The 21,646-nt window shown below is 45.2% G+C and overlaps 1 protein-coding gene across 2 annotated transcripts in view; it reads right to left on the bottom strand.

Moving 5' to 3' along the window:
* Positions 1 to 3,767: 3,767 nt before the first annotated feature.
* SLC22A11 (solute carrier family 22 member 11) overlaps positions 3,768 to 21,646 on the bottom strand; it is a 73,820-nt gene continuing 55,941 nt past the window's right edge. For both annotated transcript variants that reach the window (XM_064287862.1, XM_064287861.1), the window contains 5 exons: positions 21,148 to 21,263; positions 14,654 to 14,868; positions 13,365 to 13,473; positions 12,767 to 12,970; positions 3,768 to 11,489 (listed from right to left, as the gene is read on the bottom strand). In XM_064287862.1, the coding sequence (XP_064143932.1) occupies positions 11,423 to 11,489; positions 12,767 to 12,970; positions 13,365 to 13,473; positions 14,654 to 14,868; positions 21,148 to 21,263 (711 nt within the window). In that variant the 3' untranslated portion in view covers positions 3,768 to 11,422. The remainder of the gene's footprint in view (positions 11,490 to 12,766; positions 12,971 to 13,364; positions 13,474 to 14,653; positions 14,869 to 21,147; positions 21,264 to 21,646) is intronic.

Consider the following 21,646-nt stretch of genomic DNA (forward strand, 5'->3'; position numbering starts at 1 on the left):
TAATTTCTACTTTGATGGCTTTATGATCAGAGAAGATATTTTGTATTATCTCAATGTTTTTGGTTTTGTTGAGGGTTGCTTTGTGGCCTAAGATGTGGTCTCTTCTGGAGAATGTTCCATGTGTGTTGGAAAAGAATCTGTACTTTGCTGCTGTTGAATGGAGTGTTCTATATGTCTACAAGGTCAAGTTGTTTGATTGTGGTCTTTAGATCTTCCATATCTTTGTTGAGTTTCTTTCTAGATGTTCTGTCCTGTACTGAGAGTGGTGTTGAAATCTACTATAATTGTGGAACTGTCCATTTCTCTTTTCAGTGCTGTTAGAGTTTGTCTTATGTATTTTGGAGCCCTATCAGTGGGTGTGTAGATATTTATTATGGTTGTGCCTTCATGGTGAATTGTCCCTTTAATCATTATATAATGCCCTTCTTTGTCTTCTATGATGAATTTTGTTTTAAAGGCTATTTTATCTGAGATTAATATTGCCACTCCTGTAGCTGTTTGCTTGATATATTTTTGTCCATCCTTTGATTTTTAATAAGTTTATGTCTTTGTTTCTAAGATGTGTCTCTTGTAGACATCATATTGATGGTTTCTGGGTTTTTTTTTAATTCATTCTGTCATTCTGTCTCTTTACGGGGCCATTTAGGCCATTTGTGTTCAGTGTAATTATTGATAGGTGTGAGTTTATTGCTGTCATTTTGTAGTACTTTTTTGTGGTGCTGATGTTTTCTTTGTTCTTTTTATTCTTCTGTGCTGAATTCCTTTTGTTTGTTTTTTTAAGTTTCTTTCGTTTTTGCAGTTTTTTGTGTTTACTGAAACTTTATGTTTTTTCTTCTTTATTTTGATGAGTAAGTTTGTTAACTTTCTTTGTGGTTATCTTGAAATGTACCCCTATCTTCCTAGGTTTAAATCAGTCTTCCATTACTTGATAACACCTTGACTTCCTCTCCATTTGAAAGTTCTATACCTACACTGTTTATTCCCTCTTTTATTGTTCTGATGTTGTTGTCATTTACAGATTGAAGTCTCTGGTTCCCCGTTATAAATTTTTTAGTTTTGTTTTATCCTTGAGAGTTCATTACGTAGGTTGGTATCTGGCTGATGCTGTCTTATGTGCTAGATCCAGGTCGTTGTCGGTTCTCTAACCAAAGGACTCCCTTTAATAATTCTTATAAGTTTGTTTTGGTTTTTATATATTGCCTTAATTTCTGTTTATCTGGAAATGTTCTAATTTCACCATCATATTTGAGTGAGAGTTTTGTAGTATATATTATTCTTGGTTGGCAGTTTTTTTTCTTTTGAGATTTTATATATGTCATTCCATTGCCTTCTTGCATGCATGGTTTCTGTCAAGTAATCACAGCTTAGTTATATTGTTTCCCCTTTGTGTGTGACTTTTCATTTTTCTCAAGCTGCTGTCAGGATTCTTTCTTTCTCTTTGGTTTTAGTGAGCATGATTATAATATGTCTTGGTGTTTTTCTTTTGGGGTCTATCCTATATGGGGCTGGTTCAGCTTCTTGGATAGTCAACTTTTTGTCTTTCATGATATTAGGGAAGTTTTCTGTCAGAAAATCTTCAATGGTCCTCTCTGTGTTTTCAGTTTTCTCCCCCTGTTCTGGAACTCTGATCACACACAAATTTTTGCTTTTGATTGTATTCCACATCATTCTCAGGGTATCTTCATTTGTCTTCGCTCTTTTCTCTGATTTTTTCCCTCAAAGTGGTATCCAAGAATTTGTTTTCAATTTAGCTGTTCCTGCCTTCCATTGTTTCAAATTTGCTCCTAAAACCTTCTATTGCGCTGTCCATTTCTGAAATCTTGTTGTTTATCTTTTGTATTTCTAATTGCTGGTTTTGTGTGATTTCTAGTTTTTTTTTTTTTTTTTTCCTTTTGGACATTTTGTTCCTGTATTGTTTTCCTGATTTCTTCCATTGTTTTGTCTGTATTTTTCATGATTTTGCCTACTTTTTCTTCATTTTTGTCTGCATTTTTATTCATCTGTTGGAGAACCCTGAATATTAGAGTTTTGAACTCCTTATGATGTAGTTCCAGTGCCTTTTCTTCTGGCAGAAGGTCATCTTTTTTATTTTCGTCATTTTCTGGAGCCATCGCCTCCTGTTTTTTTTTTTTTTAATATGTTTTGATATTGTCTGCTATCTCTGGGACATTCAAGAATTATTTTCTTCATTTGTTGATTGTAGATTTGATTGTTTCATCCTGCTTTTTTTTATTTGCTCATGTTTGGGCAGGTGGGCTTGGTGTGTTTTATTGTTTGCTCACCTGTGGGCATAAACTTCTCACCACCTTGTCCAAGTGGGCAGGGCCAGTCACTCAGCTATTGTGCAGCAAGGTAGGTCCAGAAGGGGTGGATAGTTTGTAGCACGAACTGGGGACAGTAGAGTGGGTCTGGGTGGCAGTGCAGGGTGGGGTCCAGGGGACCGAGTCAGTACCACTCGGGGGTGTGGCATTCAGGACGTGGTTCAGATAGGCAGGAGGGAAAGGATAAGATGTGATGTGCAGAGCTAAGTGGGCGGGTGAAAAAAGAGAAAGAAGATAGAGAAACAAAGGCAAAAACAGTAAAAAGAAGTAAAAGAGAAAAAGCAAATAAAATGGCAATGTGGTAGGATTCAGCAAGTGGGTATAGGGCAGACCCAGTGTGAGGCTGTGTGCTGGTGGCTCTCTAGCCAAGCAGTGTGGCTCGGCTTGTCAAGAAGTGGTGCATGGGGCTAGGTGGGTAGGAGAAAAGAAAGGTGAGATGGAAAAGAGAGAGAATAAATCAACAGTCTGACAAATAAAAATGAATTAAAAACAACAACAAAAAATGGTGGGGCACTGGTCGTTGGGGATATGGCAGAATTGGGGTGGCAGAGAGCTGATGTCTCACTCACCAGGTGGCACAGCACAGCCTATCAGGAAGGAGTGGAGGCAGCGCAGGGCCTAGGTGGGAGGGAGAAGGAAAAGGAGAAGGGGAAAGATAAAGAAAAAAATATGGCACTGAGGGAGCTGGCCTGTGGGGGCAGTGCGGACCTGGGGAGGCCATGTGGCAGAGGCTCTCCAGCCAAGCAGTACAACGCAGCCCATCAAGAAGTTGGCAGTGGCACATGGGGTGGGTCGGTGGGAGAAAGGAAAGGAAGGAAGAGAGAAGCAACAACAACAAAACCCCCCCCAAAAATAAAAAAAACAAACAAATAAACAACAATAACAGCAAAAAAAGAACAAAGGAAACAAACCAAAAAAATTACAGCCTGTCAAGAACAGGAGGGGATGGCACACAGAGCTAACTTGGTGAGAGAAAGGAAAGGAGAGAGAGAGAGAGAAAAACAACAACAAAAAGGCAAACAAACAAACAAACAAAAAGTAGCGCTGAAGAGTCCAGCTGCTGGGGGTGAGGGAGACCCCAGTGGCAGTGAGCTAGTGTCTCTCTGGTCGAGCAGCCATGACCCTTTGGCAGGCAGCAGAGGCTGCATAGAGGGAAGGATGGGGGTGGGAAAGCATGTATCCCTGGTTACCGAGTGTTCTGTCTCCTGCTGGGAGCTCCATGGAGTTACCCTCCCTTATTCCCTGAGTACTTTGACAGCTGTAGCCCAAGATGGTGAATCTGGCCATGTTAGCTGATATGGGACCTCCACTTCTTAGCTCTTCTCATTCTCTGTTTTCTGTCAGTTTGTTATTCCATTCGGTGCTTGATCAAGTTCTTTATTTCTTCATCTGATACTTGGGTTCCAGGATTAATGTTTGTATCTCTTTCACTTAGTTTTTCAGATCTTTGCTGCAGAAGGAGGGCATGGTGCTTCTGTCTATAGTGCCATGTTGGCTCTGCCTCCTTAATTTCTTTTCAAATAGACTATTTTTTTTCTAGCAGTTTTATGTTTACAGAAAAATTGAGCAGAAGTACAGAGTTCCCATTTACCTTCCTCCCCCATTCCTGTTATTAATATCTTGCACTGATGTGGTACATTTGTTGCAATTGATGATCCAATATCAATATATTATTATTAACTAAAGTCCATAGTTTATATTAAGATTCCCGTTTTGTGTTATACAGTTCTTTAAGCTTTTAAGAAACTGCCAAACTGTTTTCCAAATGACTGTATCATTTAACATTCCCACTGCCATGTTGGAGAGTTCCAGTTGCTTCACATCTTCCCCAACACTTGGTCTTTTTAATTTGCACCATTCCAGTGGGCATGTAGTAGTATTTCATTGTGGTTTTAATTTACATTTTACTAATGATATTAGCATTTTTTCAAGTGTTTATTTGCCATCCATGTAACATCTTTAGTGAAGCGTCTCTTCAAATTTTTTTTGTCCATTGTTTAAATTGGATTGTCTTTTTTATAGTTGAGTTGTAGGAGTTCTTTATATTTTCTAGTTAGAAGTCCTGTGTCAAGTATAGATTTTTGCAACATTTTCTCCAAGTTTATGACTTGCCTTTTCACTTTTGTAACTATGTCTTTTGAAAAGCAAAAGTTTTTAGTTTTTACGAAGTTCAATATATCAATTTTTTTCTTTTATATATAGTTCATATTTTTGTGTGTGTGTTCTATTTAAGAAATCTTTGTCAAACCCAAGGTTGCTAAAGTTTTCTCCTGGATTCTTCTGAAAGTTTTGTAATTTTAGCTCTCACATTTAGCTTTTACATTTCAAGTTAGTTTTTGTATATGGTGTAAATTAAGGTTTGAGTTCTCTTTCCTTCTCATCTCCTCCCTTCTTGTCTCCCCCTCTGCCCTTCTTTACCTCTCCTTTTCTCTCTCTGTCTCTAATTTTGTGACTATCAAATTGTTTCAGAATGATTTGTTAAAGAGACTATTCTTTACTCATTGAGTTGACTTGGCAGCTTGGTCCAAAATCAATTAACCATATACGCATGATTCAGCTTCCGTATTCTCAACTCTAGTCTATTGAACAAAAGTTCTCAAACTTTGTTCTTTTTAAAAATTGTTTTGGCTGGCTACTGGAAGTCCTTTTCATTTCCATATAAATTTTAGGATGAGTTGTCAATTCATTTTAAAGGCCTGCTGGGACTTTTATTGGGATTGTGTTGAATCTGTAGGTTCTTTGGGAAGAATTGACATCTTAATACTGTTGAGTCTTCTTATCCATGAACACAAGATATCTCTCCATTTATTTAGGTTTTCTTTAATTCTTTTCAGCAATGTTTTGTAGTTTTATATTTACAGGTAATGCCTTGCTTTGTCAAATTTATCCCTAGATATGATATTTTCCTGTGCAATTTTTAAATGGTATTGTTTCAAAATTGTACATTTCTGATTGTTAGTTGCTAGTATATGAAATACAGCAAGCTTTTGCATATTGACCTTGTATCCTTCAACCTTGCTAAACTCATTTATTAGTTCTTTAGTAACATTTTTGGAGCCCTGGTGGTGAAGTGGTTAAAAGCTCAGCTGCTAACCAAAACGTCGGCAGTTCGAATCCACCAGCCCTACCTCGGAAACCCTATGGGGCAGTCCTACTCTGTCCTATAGGGAAGCTATGAGTTGGGGTTAACTTAAAGGCAATGAGTAGTAACGTTTTTGTAGATCTCTCAGGGTTTTCCATATAGATAATTACTTCTCCTGCACATAGACAGTTTTACTTCTTTCTCTCCAATCTGTATTAAATAATTTCTTGTCTTATTGCACTAGCTAGGATCTACGCGGAATAGAAGCAGTAAGAGTGGATACCGTAGTCTCATTTCTGATCTTAAAGGGAAAGCATTTGATCTTTCACCATTAACTAGGATGTTAGCTCTGTGGTTTTTATAGACACCCTTTATCAGACTGAGGAAGTTCTCAGGTATTCCCAGATAGCTGAATGTTGTTTATCAGAAACGGATGTTTAATTTTGTCAAATTCTCTTTCTACATCTATTGAGATGATCATATGGTTTTTCTTTTTTAGATTGTTAATAATTTAGTTTGTTAACTGTGACTGTCAAATGTCAAACCAACTTTGCATTCCTAGGATAAACTTCATTTGGTCATGATGTGTTGACCTTTTTTATATATTACTGAATTCAATTTGCTAAATGTTTAAAATTTTTGTGTCTGTGTTCATTAGAAATGTTGGTTTATAACTTTCTTTTCTTTTTCTGGTTTTGGTATCTAGGTAATGCTGACCTCATAGAATAAGTTGGGAAATATTACCACCTTTTCAGTGTCCTGAAAGAGTTCGTGTAGAATTGGTATTATTTCTTGCTTAAGTGTTTGGTAGAATTCTCCAGTAAGGCCATCTGGGCCTGGGATTTTCTTTGTGGGAAAGTTTTAAACCACAAACTTAATTCGTTTAATGGACACAGAGCTATTCAAGTTATCTACTTCTTTTTGAGTGAGCTTTGGTAGTTGTGTCTTTAAAGAAATTTTTCCATTTCATCTAAGTCGTCAAATCTATTGGTAAAATGTTGCTCATAATATTCACTTAGTATCATTTTGATGTCCGTAGCATTTGTTGTGATGCTTCCACTCTTATATCTGATATCATAATATGTGTCTTTTCTCTCCGTTTCCTAATCAGTCTGGCTAGAGGTTTATGGTTTTTATTGATCTCTCAAAGAACCAGCCGTTGGTTTTATTGATTTTTCTCTATTGTTTTCATATTTCTCTGATTTCTGCTCTTTATTATCTCCTTTCTTCTGAATTTGCTCCTTTTTTTTTTCTAGTTTCTTAAGGTATTAGTGAAGTATTTGATTTGAGAGTTTTCTTCTTTTAAATGTAAAGCATTAAATGTAAATAGCATTGGATTACAGCATAAAGAAAACAAGTAAAAGAAAAACAAGGCGATAGTTAACTCTGGGGAAAATGAAAAGTTGTAAGGAAAAGGCATCACAGGCTCTATATTGCTTGGCTACTGGTGGCATAGTGGTTAAGTGCTATAGCTGCTAACCAAAGGGTCGGCAGTTCGAATCCACCAGGCTCTCCTGGGAAACTCTATGGGGCAGTTCTACTCTGTCCTATAGGGTTGCTCTGAGTCAGAATCTACTCGATGGCACTGGGTTTTTTTTGGGGGGGGGTTATGAGTAGCATTTGCAAAAGTGAGTGGATCAATCAAATCCAAATATAAAAATTGATGAATTAACCACTTTTTACTTTTCTATTCAGTCCTGACACCAGCTGCCCATGTAGCACTTCTTCCTCTGACCGTAGCTATCTGGAGTGAGGTCAGTGCTCACAAGTTAAAGGGCGCAGTTCTCCAGAACGCCAAGTTGGCCCAAGACTTCAGGTGCCAGCTGCAACCTTGGGAGTCCATACAGCACCCTCACTTCTGATCTGCTTGTTACAAATTTGAGGTTTTCCCAGTACCCCATCAGCATTCCAGCCATAAGCTTAAAGTCCTCCCAGGCTTTCTCATTTCTCACCTGCTGGCTACAAATTAGGGGCTCCCTCTACACCCTCAGGATGCCAGCCATAAGCTCAGGGATTCTCAGCCCCCCTCACCTCTGACCTATTGGCTCTCACTACTCCTTTTGGTTCCATAATTCACTGGAATGACTCACAGAGTGTTATACTTGTGACTACAGTTTTATTCTAGCAAGAAAGTATACAAATGAAGAGACTTATAAGGTGAGGTCCAGGAAGGTTCACAACATGGGGCTTCCATGTCCCAAAGGGATGCACTACCCTCCCACAAGCATCTATTTCTTTCATCAATGAGGCAATCCATGGAAATTGAGCATCCAGAGCATTTATTGGGGATCTCATAAAACTCCAGCTCTCTCTCCCAAGGCCGGTCAGTATGAGGTGGGTCTTTCTGACCTGGCCACCTCCACCCTAGAGTCTCCTCAACACCTCATTGGCATAACCTGTTAGTTAGGTATGGTCCGGAGTCCTTATTGAAGACACTTAAGTTCCAAGGTTTTTAAAAAGATTATCTCTCAGAAACTGTTAAAAATTCTTTGGGTAAAGTTAATGTAAACCCCACAATAACATGCTGATGAAACACTGAATAAGGATCTAACCATAGTTATGATACAAAGATACTAGAGATATTTGGGAATGGGAAGGATCTGTGTAGGGGCTAGGTATGAGGTAGGAAAGGGAATAAAATTTTCCTCTTCCGTGGTGGGAAGTCAACAGATAATGCCTGAAAGTGAAAAATCAAAATGAACCCATAACTAAATCAAACCAGTTGCCGTCAAGTCACTTCTGAATCATAGCGACCCCATGTGTGCAGAGTAGAACTGCAATTCATAGTGTTTTCAAGGGTGTGACCTTTTGGAAGCAGATATGATCTTTAAAGTTATGTGTCAACTTGGCGGAGCTGTGATTCTCAGTGGTTTGGCAGTTATGATGTAGTTTGGGAGTCATATGATGATGTGATCACTTTCATGATGAGATTTGATATAATGCGATCACTTCCGTGATGGGATCTACTGTGAGTAGCTGAAAGAGAGTTTCCTGCATTGAATGTGTAAGTGGACTTTCTGGTAAGACTCGTGGGCTTTTGCTCACTCTGGGTCCTGCAACTGTCTCCCATTCATTTGACCTCTGGTTCTTGGGACTTGAATTAGCAGCTTACCTGCCATCCTGCCTGCCAATCTTGGGATTCATCCATCTTCGCAGCCTGTGAGTAATAGCCCTTCTATCTGATTTGCCAATCTTGAATTCGCCAGCCCCCAAGGCTACATGAATCAGGAGAAGCCTCTATCCCAACTCACAGACTTAGGACATTCCAGCCTCTACAATCGTGTGAGCCATTTCTTCGATATAAATCTCTCTATTTTTTTATATATATGTATTTATATGTTTTACTTCTCTAGAGAACCCAGCCTAAGACAGTAGATCACCACACCTTTCTTCCGAGATGCCTCTGGGTGGGTATGAACCGCTGACTTTTTGATTAGTAGTCCAGTGTTTAACCGTTTGTACCACCCAGGGACTCCTAAGAAGAGCCCATAAAAAAAAACCAAACCCACTGCCATCGGTTCGATTCTGACTCTTAGCGACCCTATAGGACAGAGTAGAACTGCCCTGTAGAGTTTCCAAGGAGCACCTGGCGGATTCGAACTGCCGACCTTTTGGTTAGCAGCCTTAGCACTTAACTACTACGCCACCAGGGTTTCCAGAAGGGCCCATGTAAGCCTGTTATTTGGAGAGGTAATGGTGACAAAAAGCAATCAGCTCAAAGAGAGGGATGTGGGTGCTTCCAGGGAAGGGAAACAGAGGGGAGCCGGTGTGGGGCACTGCTGGATTTGGAAACAAAGGTTTTGTAGTAACTACTTGACTTTGAACTATTTGCAACTAAGTACATGTGTTAACTGATAAAAATGGAAAGTTAATAAAAGGGCTGTAAGTTTAATGTTTGCTTTTTAGTGTCCTGACATAGATGTGGCTGTCAGGGTACCTCAGTGCCACCGTGCCAGGAGCTGAACCTGGCAGGCAGCAGCCAGGCTGGCCTCTCTTCTCCCCCTGCCCTGGCCTGTGACCTGCCTTGGCTCTGAGCCCAAGGTCTGCAGGGGATTGGCAAAGGGATTTGCCTGGGGTCTTAGAGCAGATGGTCCAGTCATCTGGGGGGCTCCAGCTCCTTGGCCAGGGCTGCCTCTTTCTTTACCGCCCCCTTTTCCCGACTACAGACTGCTCAGAAATAGTCCCCAGGCCTGTTGGGAAGCCAGGATGTGGGTAAGGGGCACGGGATGGTGACTGACATTCATTCCTGCCACACATATTATTGAGTGTCCATTACATGCCACCCTGTGCCAGGCACTGGGGCACTGTGGGAGCAGGCAAGACAGCTTTCCCTTCTTAAAGGGAAGTGAATAGTGCAAAGAGGAGTGCAATTCTTTGTTGATACAAGTGCCTTGAAGGAGAGGACCAGGGTTTGAAGAAAGTAGTCTGATAGCAGAGGTAGAAAAGGATGGGGGGTTGGGGGTGGGAAGTGGTCAGGGAAGGCTTTCCTGAGGAAGTCATGCTTGATGGAGACCTGGAAGGTGAAGAGGGAAAATGGTCCACAGTGGGAACAGCATGTGCAACGGCCCTGAGGCAGGAGGGGGCCTTATGCATTGGAAGAGCTGAAAGGAGGTCCCTGTAGCTGGGGAAGTATTGGGGAAGTATGTGGTAGGAGATAAGGCTGGTGACCCACAGGGGCCCGACCTGCTGGTGGGGGAAGGAGTGTTGCCTTTATCATGGGCCACCAGAAGGTGGCAGAGAGGGGATTTGATTTGAATTGTGTTTCCAAACAACCATCGAAGCTGCTGTGTGGCGGGCAATGGACACCAGAGAACAATAGTTCAGGGACCAGAGATGAAGGTGGCCATGGTGATGGACAAGTAGATGGATCTGGAAGCTACTGAAGAGGTAGAATTGATAAGCTGCTGTGTGTCAGGTGTGGGAGAGGTGACTTGGAATGCCTGGATGAGGAACAAGGGCTAAAAATGTCCCCAAGTTATCCAAGGGGAGTGCAGAGTGGGCAGGTGTCTGAAGGGTCTGGAACTCAGGTGGGGAGGGAAGGGTGTGGGGGTGACTTTGTGGCAAGGCTGCAGAGACCAGCACCTGGGTGGGGTTGAGGTGAGCCGCCAGGAGCCCAGTGTGCTAGAAAGGGGCTTGCCTGGGAGTCAGGCCAGGGCTCAGCCATGTCACTCTGGGCATAGCCCCCACCTATCAGGCTGTCTTCCTCGGCCCTGGACAGGTGGCCAGCCTCAGTGATTGCATGGTTCTAACAGCCTGGGCTGCTGTCAGTACACAAAGTGTCTTTGTGTGATTAGGAAAACATGCCCTCTCCAGACAGGCAAATGGCAAAAGAGTGCCCCTTTCTTGGATGACTGCAGCCCTCATTAGGTGGGTGACTGGGCCAGTGTAACCTGGGCTGGTTTCAGCCTCATGTGCCCCTGGGCTGGGTACCTTGTGGGGGACACGACCTGGACACCTACCTGTGCTCAGCTCTATTTCTCAGACTGGCCTGTGCTAACATCAGGTGATCCTCACACCCACCCTGGGAGACAGGTTCCATGGTCAACCCCATCTTAAAAGATGAGAACTCTGTGAGTGGTGAGGGGAGGCTGGAACCCTATCCGGACCCTGCCCTTGTCTGTCTGACAATCCACTCTGGAAGCCCAGAGGAAAGAATCCTGCAGAGCCAGGTCTTGCGAAAGGAGTCAGGAGGCGGCCGAGAGAAATCGCGAGCCTGGCAGGGACAGGACAGGACCTGTCTTGCTAATGAAGCAGCTCTGTGGGCAGCCAGGAGACTCTGACCAGGGCATCTGGCTATGCACGGCCAGTTTCACCGGAAAGAACAGGAGGGCGTGGCTGGGGGCATGGTGGGAGGGGCATGATGAAAGCGGGAGGGTGTGGCGAAAGCGGGAGCTGCAGTAGAAGGCCTTGCTGCCCACTTAGCCACACCGAACCCTCCAGGTTGCTCGACTGGTCTCCACCTTTGGCAACTCCTTTCCCAGGGGTCTTTGGCCAAAGGGGTTCCACGCGGGCAGCGTTTCTAGAACCAAGTGCTTTCTGTATTGACCACCTCTCGCTGGCCTCTCTGTGCTGGTGTTGATCTTTTTCTAGAAAAATCAGAAGACTGCAATGATGCATGGTGAAATGGTTACAGGCTTGGGCTTTTAGGAGAGTAGATCTGGGGTCAAGTCTTCTAGTAAACCCTGTGAGATTAGGGTTTTATTTACTGTGGTGTTCCCAGAGGATAGAACAGTGGCTTAAAGCTGCTGTTGTTCTTAGATGCTATCAAGTGGGTTCCAAATCATAGCAACCCTATGTACAATAGAAGAAACACTGCCCGGTCCTGTGCCACTCTCAAAATTGTTGTTATGCTTGAGCCTTTTTACAGCCACTGTGTCAATCCACCTCGTTGAGGGCCTTCCTCTTTTTTGCTGACTCGTTACCAGGGATTGATCTCCCTGATAACATGACCAAAGTATACCTATATACTTTTTATACCTTTTTTTAACAAAGGAGGAAGCTAAAGCCTAGGGAAGTTATCCTGGCTTCATAGAATGGAGTTGGAAAGTGTTCTATCATTTCTAGTCTCACAAAGAATGTATTTGACAGTAGAACACTCTGTTCCTTGAGGGTTTGAAATAACTCATCTGTTAATCTGTCTGGGTCTGGAATTCTTTGTGAGATTTAACTAAGACTGTTGAGGCTATCTATATCCTCTTGTGTCAGTATTGGTGAGAGAGATTAAGTAACTCTCTTAAGTAGGCAGGGAATTCAGTCACAGGCAATCGGCTGCAGAACCTGTGCTCTTAACTATTACATTTCCTTCCCTAAGGTACAATTGGAAACCCTGGTGGCATAGTGGTTAAGTGCTATGGCTGCTAACCAAAAGGTTGGCAGTTCGAATCCACCAGGCACTCCTTGGAAACTCTATGGGGCTGTTCTACTCTGTCCTGTAGGGTTGCTATGAGTCAGAATCGACTTGACGTCAACGGGTTTGTTTCTTTTTTTCGGTTTAAGGTACAATCGCTTTGGGTAAGTTATTTCACCTCTCTGAGCCTCAGCTTTTCCATCTATAAATGGGGATCGCACTCTACTGACTGGATTGTTGTGAAGATTAAAATGGCTTCAGAAACAAGCTTTGATCTCTCTGTGCTGACGGAACATTGTGAGTGCTTAACAAACTCTAGCTGCCATCTAGTGTCATCAGGGTGACAAGCCCAGCCCAGTTCCTGCCTCCTCTGCTTAGGCTGTCTCCCTGACCTCTTGTGTCTCCTATACCAGGGACATGGGTGGGCCTGCCCCCACATTTGTAGCCGCAGCCCATCTATATCTTAGCCCTAGAGAACCCCCAGCCCCAATCCCGGGGCAGCCACAGATCACTCACTGGTTCTCCAGGCTCTGCATGGTGTCGGGGAGTGGAAGTCCTTTGGTCTCTGGGAGGGGCAGGAGGAGGAAGCTGGAAGCGATGGGGGCGATACCATAGGAGAGGGGGGGCAGCAGGGGCAGGGCCTGGCGAGTCATCCCAATCAGAGGGCCCATCACAGCCCCCAGACGGCCTGCTGCCTGCAGGAGGCCATCTGCTGTCATCCTGTGGGTGAAGGGGAGGGTGCAAGCCCATGTCACTCCTGCCACTACTGGGGACTTTACCAGAGAAGGGCCAGTTTGGATGGGCCAGGCGATACCAGGGAGGGAAAATTAGGCTCAAAGCCTCCCCTAAAGTCACTTCCTCCATGGAGCCTCACAGATTTGCCCATCTAGAGAGGGGGTCTTCTTCCAGGGAACTTCCAGAATCCTTCACAGGGAACTCCTTAGGGTCTTTGGGGGAAGGAAGGTGAGGCCTGTTTGTCCAGCTCCATGTGGGCAGCTGGGTCCCCTCATGCTCTGCTGTGTCCCTGGATACCTGACCCTCCTTTCCCTCCCTTCTAGCCCTCCCGGGGTGTCCCAGCAAACCCTCCCCAGCATGGCCTGCAGCCCCAGCCTACCGCAGAGAAGTTGGGAAGAGTTCAGTCCTGTAGACGGTGAGGCAGGTTAAGGTTACCCCGAAGCATCCCTTTCCCAGCACTGCAAAGACCACGCGCATGCTCTGAAAATCTGGGCAAGGGAGGGGGTCAGCATGAGGTCTGCCTGAGAGGAGCCAGGCGGTGGGGGGACTCCCCTACAAGGCTTCCTTGGGCCGACTCTGGTCCCTCGCAGGGCCACGGTGAAGAATTAGAAATCACGGTCGGTGGCTTGAGGAGTTGGGCAGATAGATGTAAGGCCAGCTCTGGGATGGGTGGGCAGGGGGCAGCTGAGGGCCACAATCCTGGTCTGCCCCCAACGGCCTAGGAGAGAAGGGGGCCAGGCCCTGCCCAGGCCACAGCAGAGGCCCTGGGGAGGCCAGAAGTCCTGAAGCCTTCCTACTGTCCCCTCCACCTGCCTCGGGGGACCCTAACTTTCACGGGGGATCCTGGGTGGGTGGAAGGAGTCCTGGTCAGGAAGCTGAGGTCTGATCACTGGCCTGGGCCTCAGCTCCCCCACCCACCTCTTGGTTATGAAGAGTCTTATAAACTGTCAAGTGTGGCTCCCACAGGAAGGCTCTAGAAATGTTCTCGGAGAGTTTTCGGCTCACACTGCCACCCTCCCTCCTCTTGCAGCCCCCTCGGCAGCAGGCAGTCCCTGGACGTCTTTGCCCTCCTCCTGGCTCCCCACACCACCCCCAGTCTCTCTCATGGGGTGCTAAGAGGAACCATGGAGAAGTTTCTCAGGCACCACAGCTGCTCAGAAGACAAGAGGAACTGGTGGCCCTCGGCAGCCTCCCAGCCCTCTGCTCACCAGTGCCTCATGCTTCCTTGACAAGAGAGAAGAAACACACTCTCTCTGTCCCCTCTTTCCCTGCTTGGTGCCTTTGCTGCCCCCCTGGTCTTCCTGGTCCCTCTTTCCCTCCAGGCTTCATCTTCTGGCTCTTAACCCCATGAGTCCTGGCCCTGGCTCTGTCACATACTAGCTGAGCAACTTGACCACCTTGCTTCACCTGTCTGGGCCTCAATTTTCTCACCAGGGAAATGGGCTGGGGGCTGCTTGGGGAGGGAACTCCTGAGATGACACAGCAAAGTTCATGACAGGAATAGACACAGGCAGAAAGATGCTCAGAGGGCGTGGCTGCAAAACTGCACAAGTGTGGGGTCAGCAGTGGAAGGGGTCACAGGTGTGCAGACAACTGGGGTAGGCAGGGAAGTCAGTCTCCCTGGCTACCACCCGTAAGCCCACCCTCTCTGCACTGCCCTGACCTCACCTCGTGGCACCAGCACGTTGGCCAGAATGAAGAAGCCAGCAGTGGACTGGGAGCTGGCTATGGTGACGCGGTGGCCGAAGAACTTGAGCAAGAAGGGGGTGGTGGCCCGGCCCAGGAAGTCCACGGCTCCAAAGAGGACTTGGAGGAGGAAGATATCACTGCCCAGGTTCTGCAGGTCCAGGACCAGCCCGTAGTAGGAGAACGTTACAGAGAATCTGCAGGACAGAGCTAGGAAGTCGGTCCAGCTGGCACAGAGGGGAGGTCCCCTGCAGCATCACCCCACCCCTGGGCAGTCCTGGCAGAGCATAGCCCAGCATGCAAGGTCGGCCACGCTGAGCTTGTCACAGCCAAAGCCCTGAAAAGCCTGTTGAATGCAGGACATGTCTCCCCAGGGCCAGACTGAAACCAGGACAGGGCAGGAAGTCCATTTTGCTCATGGGCCTCAGGGCAGGACTGAAGCTGGCTGACCAGCCAGAACACATGACCCTCTTGGGCTCAGCACCCAGCCTGCTCTCAGGGGCCTCTGCGGATCAATACGAGCTGCCCCTTCACCTCTGACCCACACACCCAACCCTGGCCCAGGCCTGTGCTCTACTAGCCATGAACCTGGGCAAGACTGTGATCTTTTCTAGATCCCTACTTCTTCATCTTGGAAAGTGGGAACAGTCCTAGGATGGGGTCTCTGTGTGGGGCTGGGCTGTACTGCCCAGATCCCCCTTCAAATGGAAAGTCTGATTCCCTCAGCCTCTAGGGGTGCTGGCCCTCAGCTATGAGGGTGGCAGCCAGTGACTGGGCCACAAGGGCCGGGGGATGACTCAGAAGGGCTCACAAACTCTCAAGGGGTGGCTGGGCTTTGCTGTGATGGCATCCTGTTCTGTGGCCAACTTCTCCCCTGCCCCATCCTGATTCCTTCCACTGGAGCAGATCCTGAGAGCAATCCCCAATAAACTCCCTGTTCCCTAATCTCCATCTCGGAGTCCACTTCCTGGAGGACGCCACCTGCCACACTCTCCTGAGTGGCTGAACTTACAGTGTCTGAATTGCTGCAGTTTGGAGGTCGAATTTAGATTCACAAGTAGCCACAATGCAAAATTATTCCTGACTACTTTAAAAACCCATTTCCTCAAAGATTCTATAGAAGAATTCTGAGCAAAAGGGGAAAATGCAGAAGAGAATTTCAAATTCTCATGGAATCCAGACTTTCTGGATTTGTTGAGACTGGATGAGCCCCCAAAACTATCACCCTAAGATAATCTTTAAACCAAAAATATCCCCTGAAGTCTTCTTTAAACCAAACAATAGTTTAGCTTAACGTGTAAAGAATGCCTGCCTTGAGAATTGCAGTCTTTTAAGAACTATCTACATGGGATTGAACATGAATGGCCAAGACAAGTTGTGGAATGACATCAGGGACATAATACCTGAAGAAACCAAGAGGTCATTAAAAAGACAGGAAAGAAAGAAAAGACCAAAATGGATGTCAGAAGAGAGTCTGAAACTTGCTCTTGAATTTTGAGTAGCTAAAGCAAACGGAAGAAATGAAGTAAAAGCTGAATAGAAGATTTCAAAGGGCGGCTTGAGTAGACAAAGTAAAGTATTACAATGAAATGGGCAAAGATCTGGAGTTAGAAAACCGAAAAGGAAGAATACGCTTGACGTTTCTCAAGTTGAAAGAACTTAAGAAAAAATTTCAAGCCTTGAGTTGCAATAGTGAAAGATTCTATGGGGAAAATACTGAACGACGCAGGAAGCATCGAAAGAAAATGGAAGGAATACAGAGTTACTGCACCAGAAAGAATTGGTTGAGGTTCAGGCATTACAGGAGGTAGCATATAATCAAGAACTGATGGTACTGAAGACGTTGGTGAAAACCAAGGGTCAGGACTTGATGGAATCCCAGTGTGAGATGTTTCCACAAATGGATTGCAGCACCAGAAGTGCTCACTCGTTTACGCCAAGAAATTTGGAAGATGGCTACCTGGCCAACCAACTGGAAAAGATTCATATTTATGCCTATTCCAAAGAAAGGTGATCCAATCAAATGGGCAAATTATCGAACGATATCATCAATATCACGTGCAAGCAAAATTTTGCTGAAGATCATTTGAAAACGGTTGCCGCAGTACGTTTTTATGGATTGAATTATGTTTCCCCCAAAATGTGTGTATTGACTTGGTTAGGCCATGATTCCCAATATTGTATGGTTGTCCTCCATTTTGTGGCTGTAATTTTATGTTAAGAGGATTAGGGTGGGACTGTAGCACCACCCTTACTCAGGTCACCTCCCTGATCCAATGTAAAGGGAGTTTCCCTGGGGTGTGACCTGCACCACCTTTTATCTCTCAAGAGATAAAAGGAAAGGGAAGCAAGCAGAGAGTTGGGGACCTCATACCACCATGAAAGCAGCACCAGGAGCAGAGCGGACACTTTGGACACAGTGTCTCTACGCCTGAGAAGCTCCTCGACCAGGGAAAGATTGAGGACAAGGCCCTTCCTCCAGAGCTGACAGAGAAAGCCGACGCCCTGAATTTGGACTTGTAACCTACTCCACTAAACCCACGGCTGGACTGTGAGAAAATAAATTTCTCTTTGTTAAAGCCATCCACTTGTGGTATTTCTGTTATAGCACCACTAGATGACTAAGACATACATCGACAGGGAACTTCTAGAAATTCAAGCTGGATTCAGAAGAGGATGTGGAATGAGGGATATCACTGCTGATGTCAGATGGATCCTGGCGGAAAGCAGAGAATACCAGAAAGATATTTACCTGTGTTTTACTGACTATGCAAAGGCATTTGTCTTTGTGGATCATAACAAATTATGGATAACATTGTGAAGAATGGGAATTCCAGAACACTTAATTGTGCTCATGAGGAACCTGTACATAGGATCAAGAGGCAGTTGTTCGGGCAGAACAAGGGGATACTGCGTGGTTTAAAGTCAGGAAAGGTGTGCGCCAGGGTTGTGTCCTTTCATCATACCTATTCAATCTGTATGCTGAGCAAATAATCCGAGAAGCTGGACTATATGAAGAAGAAGGAGGCATCAGGATTGGAGGAAGACTCATTAACAACCTGTGATATGCAGATGACACAACCTTGCTTGCTGAAAGTGAAGAGAACTTGAAGCACTTACAGATGAAGATCAAAGACCATAGGCTTCAGTATGGATTACACCTCAACATAAAACAAAAATCCTCACAACTGGACCAATGAGCAACATCATGATAAATGGAGAAAACATTGACATTGTCAAGGATTTCATTTTACTTGGGTTCACAATCAACACCCACGGAAGCAGCAGTCATCAAAAGATGTATTGCCTTGGGCAAATCTGCTGCAAGAGACCTCTTTAAATTGTTATAAAGCAAAGATGTAACTTTAAGGACTAAGGTGCTCCTGACCCAAGCCATGGTATTTTCAATTGCTTTCATATGCATGCCAAAACCTAGGCAATGAATCAGGAAGACCGAAGAAGAATTGATACCTTTAAATTGTGGCGTTGGCAAAGAATATTGAATATATCATGGACTGCCAAAAGAACGAACAAATCTGTCTTGGAAGAAGCGTAGCCAGAATGCTCCTTAGAAGCAAGGATGGCGAGACTAGGTCTCACATACTTTGGACATGTTATCGGAAGGGATCAGTCCCTAGAGAAGGATATTATGCTTGGTAATGTGGAGGGTCAGCAAAACAGAGGAAGACCCTCAATAAGAAGAATTGACACAGCGGCTGCAACAATGGTCTCAAGCGAAACAACGATTGTGAGGATGGCACAGGACCGGGCAGTGTTTAGTTCTGTTGTCCATAAGGTTGTTATGAATCAGAACCAACTCAAAGGCACCTAACAACAACAACAACAATATGGGATCAAATTGACAACAGCAACTAGAAAGATTAGATAGGAACCTTAGGGGTCAGTGAGTTTATATTAGTGGAGTAGGAACAACCCAGAAAAGGAGAATGAAAATGATTGTCCAACTTGAAGAATGTAATCAGTCATTGAATTGTACATGTAGAAATTGTTGAATTGGTGTATGTTCTGCTGTGTTTATTCTCAACAATAACAAGTAAGGTAAAATAAAATAAACCATCAAAAAAAAAAAAAAGCCCATCCCCCCTCTAACAGGCAAATCTGCTTAACCAGGCACCCAGCTTAACGCTTCCCTTCGGTGTCAACATTATAGTTGGACAGTCTCTCACCGATTTTGTTTCCAGCAAACATCTGACAGCCCAGGGCCAAGCAAATGCAAGGTAAAACCTCAATTCTTGCAGAAACCGAAGAGTTTCATGAAGTTAAGGAAAGTGACCTGGGAGAGCAGCTTGGCTCATGCTCAGAGCTGCTGCCTGTGAGGATCTGGGTTAACAGCCGAAGAAAAGAAAACCAACCAGGTTAGCCGCTTCGAAGGCTGTGATTTGAATAATAAAGCCTGCTGCTTGGCGCCTGAAAGAGAGAGGAAGCCTGGCATAAAAAAAACCCCAAATTTATCCAAAAACATTTAAGCCAAAAAAAAAAAAAAAAGCATTTGATCCATTCATTGTTCTAAGATTCAGCAAAGTTTTGCCATTATAACCCATGTGTGGTTAAATACAACAAAAAAGAAATGTTTCCCTAATCTTTAGGTTTATTTCAAGATGAAGTCCCAATCAAACCTTTTAATACGCTCTTTTGGGTGTCCCTTGAATCGATTTTGTGTGTATGTGTTGTTTTACCCCCATTAACTTAAACTCTCTGCCCCTAAACTTCTCCGGGCTTTAGAGTTGCTGTTGTCAATTTAATCTCATATAGATAATTCTTTAAAAGAGCTCACCACTTTGGGGTTGTTAACCAATGTCATAAAATAATATGTGTACTAACTGTTTAATGAGGAGCTACTTTGTTCTGTAAACCTTCATCTAAAGTACAATTAAAAAAATAAATCACAATAACAAAAAAGAGTGCACTGCTCAAGGCGAACATTCTTTACTGGCTGAGCTAAACTGTTTAATATAAAGGTGACTTCATGGGATAGTCACAGTTCAAGGTTTAAAGATTATCTCAGGGCAATAGATTTGGGGGTTCCCCTAGTCACAATGGGTTCCGTTAGTCTGGTTTCTGTAAGAATTTGAAATTCTGTTCCACAGTTTTCCTCCCTTGGACCAGGATCCACCTATTAGGTCTTTGATCAAAATGTTCAGTAATGGTAGCTGGGCACCATCCCATTCTTCTGGTCTAGTGGCAATGGAGGTAGTTGACTGAATTTATTTTAAGAGGCCTTTCCCTGGTCCCAGGTGACCTTGGTGCTGAAGCAATGCCTCCTCTATTCACCTCCTAGGGATAGGGTGAGGAGACCGTGGCTCAGCATGGGGGCTGGCCAGTGACAAAGCCCAGCTGGTAGGTGGCTCCACCAAGAGGCTGAGAGCACAGTCCCTGCCCCACTGCCTGGGTCCAAATGCCTGCTTCGTCATCAACTTAACCTCTCTGAGCCTCTGTTTCCCCATCTGTAAAACGGACATCATGAATGTTTTTATCTCATGGGGTTGCCGTGAGGGGTAAGAATGCCTAACATGTGGTTGTCCCTCTATGAGCGATGCTGCCCAGGGTCACTATCCTATGCCTGCCTCTCTAGCTTGTTGTCGTTGTTAGGTGCCATCAAGTCAGTTCCGACTCATAGCGACCCTATGTACAACAGAAAGAAACACTGCCTGGTCCTGCACCATCCTCATAGTCCTTGTTATACTTGAGCCCATTGTTGCAGCCACTGTGTCAATCCATCTCACTGAGGGTCTCCCTCTTTTTCGCTGACCCTCTACCAAGCATGATGTCCTTCTCCAGGGACTGGTCCCTCCTGATAACATGTCCAAAGTATATGAGACGTAGTCTCGCCATCCTTGCTTCTAAGGAGCATTCTGGTTATACTTCTTCCAAGACAGATTTGTTTGTTCTTCTGGCAGCCCATGGTATACTCAATATTCTTCTCCACCACCACAATTCAAAGGCGTCAATTCTTCAGCCTTCCTTATTCATCGCTCAGCTTTCACATGCATAGGAGGCGATTGAAAACACCACGGCTTGGGTCAGGGGCACCTTAGTCTTCATGGTGACATCTTTGCTCTTCAACACTTTAAAGAGGCCTTTTGGAGCAGATTTGCCCAAAGCAATGCATCTTTTGATTTCTTGACTGCTGCTTCCATGGGTGTTGATTGTGGATCCAAGTAAAATGAAATCCTTGACAACTTCAACCTTTTCTTTGTTTATCGTGATGTTGTTCATCGGTCCAGTTGTGAGGATTTTTGTTTTCTTGGTGTTGATGTGTAATCCATACTGAAGCTGCCCTCTAACGACATGTGCACACACCCCTTTCCCCTGCCTCCTGGGTTCCCACCTCCTGAGGTCTTTAACTTCCCAGCCAGAAATGCCCCCTGAGGGTCCAGCAGATGCTGTTTCCCTCCTGAGACCCCTCTACCTGTCTCCAGCCCCGTCCCTGGAAGGAACAACCTCAGATGGCTTACATCACCACAAACAGTCCAAAGAGTCTCCAGCGGAGCTCAGGCATGTGGAACAGGTCCAGCCACGTCTGGCGGGTCTTGGCAGAGGCCAGTTCCTCCTGCATGCTGGACATCAGCACCTAGGGGAGGCAGCCCAGTGAGTGTGGAGTGATGGCCCCACCCCATCCCCCAAGCCAGGGAACTGGTGTCCAGGCCAGCAGAGTGATGGGGGAGCCTGGCCTGGGCCCGGGCCTCCATGGACTGGAGTCCTAGGTGGAGGTGGGGCAGAAAAGTTGCTCTTGGGTCTCTACCTGAGCTCTCTCCTCTGCAGACCTGGCCCACTTATCCTGAGCCTAGCAGGGGTCTTGTGTCCCAGCCCCCGCCCTCCTCAGTCCATGCTGCAGAGATGCCCTTGGCAGGTGCCACACAGAGCCCCATACCCTCCTCATTTCCATGGCTGGCTTCAGGGTACCCCGACTCCATCCCACCCAGCTCCTCCCTGCTCCCCAAGTGCCTGTCCTGT

The sequence above is a fragment of the Loxodonta africana genome, chromosome 7 (assembly GCF_030014295.1).
Source record: "Loxodonta africana isolate mLoxAfr1 chromosome 7, mLoxAfr1.hap2, whole genome shotgun sequence".
NCBI lineage: Eukaryota > Metazoa > Chordata > Mammalia > Proboscidea > Elephantidae > Loxodonta > Loxodonta africana.